General features: G+C 45.3%; 1 protein-coding gene across 1 annotated transcript; it reads left to right on the top strand.

Annotated features, from left to right (window-relative positions):
• Positions 1–8,191: 8,191 nt before the first annotated feature.
• Positions 8,192–11,607, top strand: NKX2-6 (NK2 homeobox 6; the record flags this gene model as incomplete). Its single annotated transcript, XM_080926152.1, has 2 exons — positions 8,192–8,444; positions 10,997–11,607. The coding sequence occupies 2 exons, from the start codon at positions 8,192–8,194 to the stop codon at positions 11,605–11,607; spliced, it is 864 nt and encodes a 287-aa protein (XP_080782278.1).

Below are 11,607 nucleotides of genomic sequence, written 5' to 3'. Positions count from 1 at the left end.
TTTAGGGATTCACAGGGAGTATTTCTGAAGTTGACAGGTAAATTATTAAAATGGCCCCAGCACAGTCATTTATGATGATGATGATGATGATGATGATGATGAAGGTGATGAAACTGTGAGATGCTCTAACCACATCACATACTTGAACACACTAAGAAGAAAATAATAAAAACATACAAATGGTAGAACAGCTAACCTTAGTCAAACTTTTCTCACTCACTGTGACTCAAATTCAAAAGGAATGATTGAGAGAGTCCAGGAGACACTGAAAACGCAGAGCAAAACTTTATATGGGAAACTCAGCCAACAGGAAGAAAATACTGCAGTAGTCGGACAGAATCAACACTCTAGAGAAGGTTTAAAAAGTATTAAAGGAATGGGGGCTGGAGAGATGGCTCAGCAAGGAAGAGCACTAGCTGCTGTTCCTGAGGTCCTGCGTTCAATTCCCAGCAGCCACATGGTGGCTAGGGACCATTGGTAATAGAATCTGATTTCCTTTTCTGAGTGTGTGTGAAGACAGATCACTCATGTATGTATAAATAAATAATTTTTTAAATCATTAAAGGGAGGAAGAATCTATGCATATACATCCAAGTATACATAGGTACATGCTTTCTATATTATATATATAAATTGTTACATATACACATGTATATACCTCTCAAACATAAAGAGGCTACATCACTGAAATACTATGTCTTGTCCATCAGACGACTGAAAACTTAGTAGACAGCACATCCCATGGTCCACGGTGTGGTAAGTGGGCTTCCCCACAAAATACTAGATTACCCAGCACCTGTTTAACAGGTCGAGAGAGGACAATTCTTTATAAAATGCATGTTCATGTTCTATTTGGGCCCTCCATCCTAGGTCTAGAAAAATACACAAAAGAACAGAATACCTCTGACCATACAAAAACCCATGTAATCCTCATTGTTTATAATTTTGAAATACTGAGAGCATCTAAGGTTCAGTCATAGGGACAGAGAAGATTTAGTCTGTTCACACAGGGGAATACAGAGCAAATCAAGTGGACTATTTACACAGGGGAATACTATGCACCTGTAGAAAAGAATGAAAGAACTGTCTTTAGCGAGAGTCAGCAGGAATGGATGGGTGCTAGGGGACAGCCTCTACCTAGAGAAAAGGTCTGTGTTAGTGACAGAGCTTCAGCTACAAGTGGCCATGTGTGAGCATCCTGTGTTGTGGCACCAATGGTCAACCTTTCATATAGTAAACATACCCACACCCTGGGTTCCAGTGGCAAAGGTGTCATAATTTAAAGTATCAGCCCCCATTGGCAGAAATTAGACAAACTGGTAACACACGCGAACAAAGCACTATGTGTCCTCTTCCCAACTGGCCTGGACACTTCTGCATGGTCTCGGTCTCTGTGTTTGTCAACTCTGTGTTCTTGCTGCCTTAGCCTGGGCATGGTGGCAGTCATTTGTAATCCTAAGGCTCAGGAAGAAAGCTAAGGCAAGAAGGATGAGGAGTTTGAAGACAGCCTGGGCTACATAATAAGGCATCCTCCATCTCACAAGAAAAGAAGGAAAAAAATCTATATAAGCACAGTGACTTTGCATCATCTGTCTGGGATTGTCATGGGTTATGCTGTTTTACATATCTAATTTTATTTATTTATCTCTGTGTTGTAGTTCTTCACCTCTTAAATGTGTCCAAGTACTTCCTTTTCCATGTGTATGAGGCACTCCAAAAACATACCTACTCAATGGAATCATTTTGAATGTATTAAAACAGTCTCATGTCTGTGGATCAACAAGATTTGCTGGGCGTTTCTTAGGAATAGGTCTAATATAATAGATATTCTGAGCGAAATTGTAGGAGAAAATGCAAGACAATATGGTTGCTAAGCAACTGCATCCATCTTAGCTTGAAAGTGCAGGTGATGAAATCGAGGAGGTGCAGGAAGCTCCAAACAGGTACCACGGCCATTCTTGCTCTGGAGTCCCCCCCCTTTGTTTGCTTAGCAATAGCTGTTTCCACATTCCCCTGAATTACTCTGAGAGACAAGGGGTGCATAGGCGCTGAATTTAAATATATACAATTTATATTATATTGCATTTCTTAATTTTATTGTTTGCTCCCATACTGATTGCCTTCACTTTGAACTCTGAACATATTTTACTGTACAATATTGATACAAAACACCCCATTGTTATCACACTAGCCATGTCTTTGCAAGGAACTAGGAGAGGATTAAGAATAGGAAAATGTGTGCATTTGTTCTTGTGTCTAACAATATCAAAACGGGCGTGGAAATGATGAAGTCACGAAGATGAGACTTACCAACCAACTGGTTTCCCCTCCCTCCTCTCCTCCAAATCCTTCCTCCTGCCACTCTTCCTCTCCTCCCTTTCTCTTTAAAAAGGTCGCCCATGGATATCAACCAGCCCTGGCATACTAAGTTGCAATGAGACTAGGTGCCCAGTATGAGGAAAGACTCTCAAAGGCAGACAACAGAGATAACCTCTGCTCCCATCGTTAGGAGTTGCACAAGACGATCAAGCTCCACACTTTAACATGTGCTGAGGGCCTACATCAGTCCCATAGAGGATCCCTGGTTCAGTCTCTGTGAGTCCCTTTAGACCCAGGTTAGTTGATTCTGTAGGTTTTCTTGTGGTGTCCTGGACCCCTCTGGCTCCTTCCTCCTCCTCTTCCACAGGATTCCCCAGGATACACCTTATGTTTGGCTCTGGATCTCTGCATCTGTTTCCCTCAGTTCTGGGTGAGGCCTTCTGATGATGGTTGTGCTGGGCTTCTGTCTGCTAATACAGCAGAATAACAATAGCAATGTGAGGGTTGGGCTCCTCCCCATGGCATGGGTCTCAAGCTGGACCAGTCATTGGTTGGCCATTCCCTCGGTTTCTGCCCCAATATTATTCCAGCACATCTTGTAAGCAGGACAAATTGTAGGTTGGAGGTTTTGTGAATTGTTTGGCGTCTCAAACCCTCCACTGGTAGTCTTGCCTGGTTACAGGAAGATGGCTGGTTTAGACTCACCATTGCTAGGAATCTGAGCTAGGGTCACCCTCATAGATTCCTGAGAGTTTCCATTGTCCTAGGTTTCTAGCTTGTCCTAGAGATACCTCATCCCAATCCAGTTCTCTCTCCCTCTACCCTTCCTCCACCTGATCCCTCTTGTTTCTATCACCACCTCCATTCAGCCCCTCCCCCACCCACTCATGATCTCTATTCTATTTGCCCTCCTCAGTGAGATTCACAGGCCTCTTTTGAACCCTCCTTATTCTGTCTTTAGGTCTATGAGTTTTAACATGGTTATCCTTTGCCTTATAGCTAATCTCCACTTAAAAGTGAGTACATACCATCTTTGTCTTTCTAGGTCTGGGTTACCTCATTTGGGATGATCTTCTCTAGTTCCATCCATTTTCCTGACAAGTTCATGATGTCACTGCTTTGAGTAGCTGAGTAATATTACTTCATTGTAGAAATGAAATATTATGCATGTGTATATGTGTAAATTTCCTTTATCCATTCTTTAATTGTGGGACATCTAGGCTGTGCCCAGTTTCTGGCTATTATGAATAAAGCTGCTATGAACTTGTCAAATGTCCTTATGGCATGGTGGACAGTCCTTTGGGCATATGCCCAGGGGTGGTATAGCTGGGCCTTCAGGTAGATTGATCACCAATATTCTGAGAATTGACAAATTGATTTCCAAAGTAGCTGTACAAGTTTACAGTCCCACCACCAATGAAGAAGTGGTCCCCTTGCTCCACATCCTCACCAGCATGAGCACTAATTTTAGCCATTCTGATGGATGTAAGATGGTATCCCAGAGTCATTTTGATTTACATTTCCCTGCTGAGTAAAGATGTTGAACATTTCTTTAAGAGCTTCTTGGTATTATAGATTCCTCTGTTAAGAATCAAGTTTAGATCTGTACTCCATTTTTGATTGAATTATTTGGTTTCTTATTGTCTAGTTTCTTGAGTTTGTTATGTATTTTTGTTATCAGCCCTCTGTCAGGTGTGGGGTTGATGAAGATCCTTTCCCATTCTGTAAGCTGCCATTTTGTTCCTTTGATAGCATACTTTGTCTTACAGAAGATTTCATTTTCATGACACCCAGTTTATTAATTGTTGGTCTGAGTGCCTGCCCAATCTACTGGTGTTCTGTTCGGGAAGTTGTCCCTTGTGACAATGAAATTGCCTCTTCTTTAAGGACAATTTGATGCACAATTTTGACTTTAGAATGATTTTAATGTTTCACATATTAAAATAATGTTATTTCAGCATTTGGAAATGGGTTTTGGCAAAAAGAAACTATGATAGCATAAAAAAAAAGTGGGTGCCAGCATAAGCAATTTAGTCTCTTCGATGGAGAGCTGTTCCCCAGGGAAACCTAGGAATTGTCACCAGCCAAACAAGGCAAACATGTTTATCCAACAAGTATTTACAACGTGCTGCAGCCTACATTACAGCCGGTTTCAGCCTACACCCTGAGGACACACTGTAAGAGCAGAAGCATAAGGTATGTGCAATCTAGTCCTACCAAGATCCCACCCAGAGCTTCAACCTCATTGGTTTTGTATAAACCCAGGCTGGCCCCAGATTAGCAAAACCGCTACAAAGTGACTTTGGTGGGTTGCATTTGAAAGTGTCTCCAGCAGTAAAAGAATGTTCTGGGCCTTAGCTTCAATACCCCGGGATAGGAGAGAAAAGGAAAGAAGGGAAAGGAAGGGGGAGGAAGAAAACGTTGGAGAGGACTTTTTAATCACAGGTGAGAAGAGCCTCAATAAATACGACACACAAATTCCATATAGTTATGCAAGGGAACATATTTGGGGATTCACTTAAAATTCTGATTTCTACTGAAGTCCAAGCCGTGCACCTGTGGTCTCAGTTACTCTAGGAGGAGAGATAGTGCAGTTTCTTAAGCCAAGACTTCAAGACTACCCTGAACAAAATAGCCAGACCTTTACTCTTAATCAAATAATAATAAAATTATAACTACTAATAATGATATACTAATAGTAGTGGTATCTTCCTTGCAAGAATGCAAATTGGGGCAAAAAGGACCCAGAAATGCACTCAAAATATACCGCTAATCTAAGCCTTCAGTTTGAGTTTTAGCTTGTGCGATCTCGATGAAGCTGATTACATCCATATTCATTCCTGAGACAATGCTATCGCATCCCATTTAAGAACCCCACACATGAGCCAGGACATCTGTCGCATTATGTCATTCAAGGCCGTGCTACCTAAGAACCTCTGGCACCTGCTGCCCCTGGAAGGTGGGGCAGCCACTAAGCAGCTGTAATTGGGCTCCCCTGAGAGCCCAAAATCCCTGCCCAGGCAGGTCTGGGAGAGAGACGACTGGACAGTAAATCCCCAGTGAGAAAGAGTTGAATACAGAACGCCACTTTTCCAATTCTTGTGCTGGGCTTCACCAAGGCTGGTCTCTTGTCAGGCAAGGGTGTGGAGGGTGAGTTGGGGACTTCCCTCTGGGTCTTGGCTGACAATAAAGGGTTTTGTGCATAATAAAGCCCCTTATTGTTTCCCATCATTTGAGAACAGTGGTTCCCAACCTTCCTAAGGTTCCGACCCTTTGATACAGATCCTCTTGTTGCAGTAACCCTCCCCACAACCATACAATTACTGTGACTGCTTGCTACTTCATAATTATAGTTTTGCCACTCTTATGGACCGAAATAGAAAATATCTGGCTTTCAATGGTCTTTGGCGATGCCTGTGAACGGTTATTTGACCCTTCAAAGGGTTGTTGAGAAGGGTTAAGAACCGCTATTTCAAGTTTCAAATTTCATGTCATGCTCCTTGTAAAAGCAGAAAGGGAAAATATTTTAGCTCAGGGCTGTTAACCTCAAGTCATGCCAAAAACAAAACAAAACAAAAAACAAAACAAAAACTTTTCTTCTAGACTTCCTAAGGGTGCATCTTAGTAAATGACAAAGCCCTGGGATCCAGCTCAACATATCTGGAGAGGCTGATCCGCTGATCGGGAGCTCCTGTCTGAAGCTCTCCAAAATGCTAAGTATTCCGAGGGGGCAGGCTGTTGGAGGTGTGCTTGAGTAAACATCCCTCAGGATGCCTTCCCCACCTTCCCTGGGCACCTCTGGGGGGAGGAGGGTGCAATAGCACAGTTTTCCCAGAAGTTCTTAATGAGCCTTAAAACACTTCAGTGTTTCCCCTACATATGTATACTGAGAATATATGGAAGGCAATAAAGCTTCCACGAAGATAAAGCCTTATTAATAATATTGCAAAAAGAAATATTAGATAAAATTATGAACTGATTCTGTTGAGGTCCATCTCTAACGTAGGACATTTTAATTCTTACTTTGAATCATACTCAGAAAAACTAATGTGTGTGTGTGTGTGTGTGTGTGTGTGTGTGTGTGTGTGTGTGTGTAAATTTAAGCATTTGCAAAACTATACAAGAATGTTATTTCTGAGTGAAAGTTTCAATCTTTTCTTTTCCCCAATTTTTCACTTTACCAGAGTGTACTTAATAATTTGATCAGAAAAAAAAAACTTTTAAGGAAGATAAAGTGCAAGCGTTTAGATTATCACAAGATTAGAGAACCCTGAAGGCAAAGGTGAGGCATACTGAAGTCTATTTGGGGGAAAACACTATTGGCACATTTGCTAATAAGAAACAAGACCCCTTCTGTCTTCTTACCCCCCCCCACCTCTCACCCTTCTCTGTCCAGAAAACAAAAAACAAACAAAACAAAACAAAAACAACAACAACAACAACAAAAAAAAAAAAACACCAGGGAGCTGGAAACATGGAGCTCCATTATAAAGATTACACAATATGTATATGAAATAATCACACTATTACTTAATAGCAAAAATTAAAACTTGCTGAAATTTTTTGTGAGGTTTTTGCTTTTCAAAATCGTGTGCTGTTTAGACCTGGGCGATGGTTCAGAGACTAAAAATGCATGAACAGTATTCCTGGGATCTACTGACACCCTCAAGTTCTCTGAGCTCCACTTCCAAGCTTTGGGGGGGGGGGTGGTTTTCCAAGAAATGAATTTAAGTTTTTGTGCTTTCTGGCTGGAGAGGGGTAGGTGAGTTCCTTTCACCGAGTATTCAAGAAATAATATCTAAATCTCTTGTGTAACTAAATTTTCATGAGACGATTTAGAAAACAATTGATCTGAAATTTCTTACATTTCTAGTGAGATTTTTTTTTCTTTTAAACGATTTTGTTTTTTAAATCCTTCCACCCTGTTTTGGGAATGTAACACCAAAACCCGGTTGGATGATCTCATTAGCAGGAGCTCCAGCAGCGCAGAATTCTTGTTTACTGCTCTCTTACTTTCCTTCTGCTGGACACTTCTCCTCCCTGAGAGGTTCGCCCTTTGTCCCAAATTCGGCGCCTTGTGTTCCAACGTTATGGTCACATCTGTTCACTCACTCTGTTCCTAACCATTCGCACACCATGGAGACATACTACACTATGCCCAAGCTCTGTCCCAGTTCTGAAGATCTAAGACTGCGCAAAACTTCCACCTATACAGGCGCTTGTTGTTCAAGCTTTAAAGAAGGGGTGGGGGGAGAATCCTGCGGAGAGATGAAATGAACCTATCTACCCTTCTGAGGCAGGAGCTTACCTTACTTCCCAACCAATCCGGGAATACTTAAACATGACCAGAACTTCCCCAACACAGCTTCTGCACCTCACTTTCCCTTCCCAGTTAAGTGGCAAGATGCGCGTGGGACTTGCTCCTTCCAGATGGGCTGGTTGCCCTAAAATGCCCCATGAGTGCCATCCAGGTAGAAGGTTCTAGCAGGCTCAGGCTCCCCCAAGACCGGACTCCTCGGGAGCTCTCTGCAGTACCTTGTTGAGATATGGGTCAAGCCTTTCTCTTCTGTCTTTGCTTTTGAGTAATGTCAGTAGGAACCAAACTTCCCAAAAAGGTGAAGAGGGATTGAGGACAGAAGGACCCAAATTACCAGCTTTTGGTTAGGAAGGCTCAGGGTTATCACGTGGTTTCTGTGGTAACCAATGAGAACCGGGTCCTGGTCCCCCAAGCCAGCAGTCAGGGCCAAGGGAAGGCGCGGTCCAGGACCATCCTGGAGTGATTAGGACTGCCACCTTAGAAGAAGTTGGGGGGCGCCACACCTGGCTGTGGCTGTGATTGAGAAGTTGTCAGCTCCGCCCCCTCAGCTACAGGATGCTGCCGAGCCCTGTGGCCTCCACCCCTTTCTCCGTAGAGGACATCCTCGGGCTGGAGCACCGGCAGAACTACTCCAAGATCACGTCACAATGGGAGTTGTATAGGAACCCAGTAAAGCCTCAGTACCTAAGAATGAACTCGGAATCGGGAAGGTCTGAGAGCTGCGACACAGCACAAGCAGAAGCTACCCCTTTTCCATGCACCTGGGAGACAGTCCTAGAGATGGACTCGAAACCTGTGAGAGAGCCAAGTAAGTAATAATTCCTTCCTACTGGCGTTCTTGAGGGAGTAGGTCGTAGGTTGTCACTGAGGAAGAAAGTGCATCTTTTGGGATCCAACCTACTGCCCCAAATTTTAGGAATAAAAGACAATCTCCCCATTCCTGCCTCCTAAGGACTCGAATGTTGAGGTATTTTTTCCCACAGTTGCCCCTCTGCTAACCACAAAGATATGATCCCAATGGAGCCAGGTTCTAAGAGATTCCCCCACCCCCAACCTCATCACCACTGCCTTTACCTGCCTAGCCAGAAAGAAACATCCTGAGATATGTTGATTTATCTGGGACACACACACACAATTTTTCTGTGGAGGAAATAGGAGGTAAGGAACGTGTGTGTGTGTGTGTGTGTTTTGCTTTCCAAGTGGACCTGAGGGTACTTAATATAAATGGGACTCTAGTTGGGAGATCACCCCCTGAATCTTGGAATCTGGTCTAAAATGCATGGAGAAGCAGAGAGGTCCAGGAACCCATCCTTAGCTTGTGGAAAGAGAAGGGGCAAACATGGAATTTGTGTTCTGGTAGCTTCTACAGTAAGCCAGGTGGTATTTATAGGTAGGGAAGGCCTGCTTTTAGAAAGAATTAACTGAACGGTCCTCTCACCCAGCCTCCAGGCCCTGGTGGTGAATATTCCCAGCAGTCTGAGGTGGGGAGGGAGTAACTCAGCACAACCAGGCTCCTTACCAAGCCAGACCAGATAATTAAGGCAACAATCTAGACAACTAAAAGGGAACCTTCAGAGTTATCCTCCGACTTGAGGACTTGAGGCTGCTTGTCACTGGTCACCCAGAACATTACATTTTTGTTGTGTTACAAAAGAAATGTCTGGGTTTCCTGTAGTGGACACTAAATATTCAGCTCCCTGGACATGAGCCTCCTAACTCCCAGTAGCTTTTAGCTTTGCTAGAAAAGGCTGTTTCTCTCCCAACTGCTCCAGTCCCAGGCACACTAGGTACGTCCCTTAACTGGCAACCTGTCTTATACCACTGTGATAGCCACCGGGGGGGGGGGGGGGGGTGTCCCACCCCACACTGGCCTCAGGGGTGTTGGTCAAGGAATTTGGCCATTTGGTAAGCGGCACCAAAAAGACAAGGGACCTGTATCCCCATCTAAACCTGTGCCTTCCTGAAAGCAGGGCTCAGAGCTCTCCAATTGTTTCTAAGAGGGCACAGGGTGCTGACACCTTTTTATCTGTTTATTAGGTTTGGGGTTTTAAATTTAACCTTTAATGTGTCCATTGTTGTGTGGGGGAGGTAAAGAATCTATTTTCATTGTATAAAAATGAAATCTAAGGAAGTCAGATGGCACCTCCCTGTTCAGTTCCCTCTGGTTGTCCTACCGAAGCTATGTTCGATCGAACCCAGGACTCCCATTAATAACTTGAGTTTCTTTTCAGTATTCAACTTGAATGATCTCAAGGTGAGAGAGTCTTTATAATTTTAGAGAGTCCACAGTTAAAGTTTCTGTCTTTTTGGATGTACGTGTGTGGGGGCTCCTTTCCTGATGGGGACTTGGACTGTATCGCTGGCTGGGGCTGAACGTATTGATCAGGCTGACGCAGAACTTAAAGGGTTTGTGCCGCCTTTGCTTAATGGGGGCGGGGAGGCTTTCAATTGGAGTGTCTGGCTTGCTCTACAGTATCGCTGGAGGTCAGTCTCGTTTATAATTTTAAAAAGAAAACAAACCCTCCCTTTCTCCACTCCATTTCTTTAAGTGCATTTGCCCCTGGGAGAAAATTTTAAACAGTCATTTCCCCCAGAGGTTGTGCACTGGGCTAGGGGTTAAGAGTCAAGACCTCAACCGGGGGGCCAGCAGTCCGCTGGAGGACCTCTTGAGGACAGTCTGCCTGGTTTGCACTCTCCTCATTCCCTTCTGTGTCCCTGGATTTCTCCCTTGTGAGTTCCTCTCTACCCTCCTTGGGGACTAAAGGGATCGTAAGCCACCGGTGAGAGAAACAGGCGGCAGGGGAGGAGAAGTTGCAGTCACAGCCTCGCTTGCCAACAGGATCCTAGAGGAGGAAGAGACGGTTTTTCAAAAACCCAAATGTGGATCTCAACTTCACATACCAAAGAGAACCTCTATTTCCAAGCCGAGAACAGGGATCGGGAAATACCTGGTTTGTAATTTGCTCAGGAAAAGCCTCGCTCTTAATTCACAGCGCAGAGCATGTTTATGAAGTGTGTTTGAGCTCCAGTCCCTTTCTGATAGGCCGGCACACTCGTGGTTAAAGATTCCTCACACTGTTGGGATCACCAGACACAAATGAAGACAATAAACACTCCTGATCCCAAGTCTACTATTTGTGAAACGAAATATGGACCGGGGCGCACAGCGTGTCAGACTTTATTCGGGCTCTGGCGGGTACAAATGCCATAAAGATCCGAGAAATAGAGCGTTGGGGGGCGGGAGAAGGGTAGCAAAGACTGAGAGGATAAAGCGACGCTCAGTTGCCGGGGAGAGAGCGGTCTAGTGAAAACCTGAGCCTGATGCTGCCAGTTGATGGTGTTCCTTCCATGTGACTTTAGAGACTCCCCGGGGCGCGATCTCCCCACTTGGAGCCGGGAACCTGATGATGGAGCGCGGCCTGGTCCACCGGAGCGACGACGCGCGCCAAGGCAGCCCTGCTCCGACCAGTACACGGCCACGGCGGAAGCCTCGCGTGCTCTTCTCGCAGGCCCAGGTCCTGGCCCTGGAGCGGCGCTTCAAGCAGCAGCGATACCTGTCTGCACCCGAGCGTGAGCACTTGGCCAGCGTGCTGCAGCTCACGTCCACGCAAGTCAAGATCTGGTTCCAGAACCGGCGCTACAAGTGCAAGAGGCAGCGCCAGGACCAGACCCTGGAACTGGCGGGCCACCCATTAGCACCGCGCCGGGTGGCAGTGCCGGTACTGGTACTGGACGGCAAGCCCTGCCTGGATCCCGACGTACCCGCCTTCCCGGGTCGCTACGTAGCCACCGCGCCCTACTCCTGCTTCGGCGGCTACCCGGGCACTCCCTATGGTGCCAGCCATGCCAGCCGCTACACCAGCGCGGGCCCACTCACGCCACTGCCCAACTCTGGCTTCAGCCCAGGTGGACAAAGTGCGGCCCCGCAGGGCCATTTGCCCGCTACGCTACAGGGAGTCACGGCCTGGTGA

This window comes from Micromys minutus (genome assembly GCF_963924665.1).
Source record: "Micromys minutus genome assembly, chromosome: 12".
NCBI classification, from domain to species: Eukaryota; Metazoa; Chordata; class Mammalia; order Rodentia; family Muridae; genus Micromys; species Micromys minutus.
This window is presented reverse-complemented; position numbering and strand designations above follow the sequence as displayed.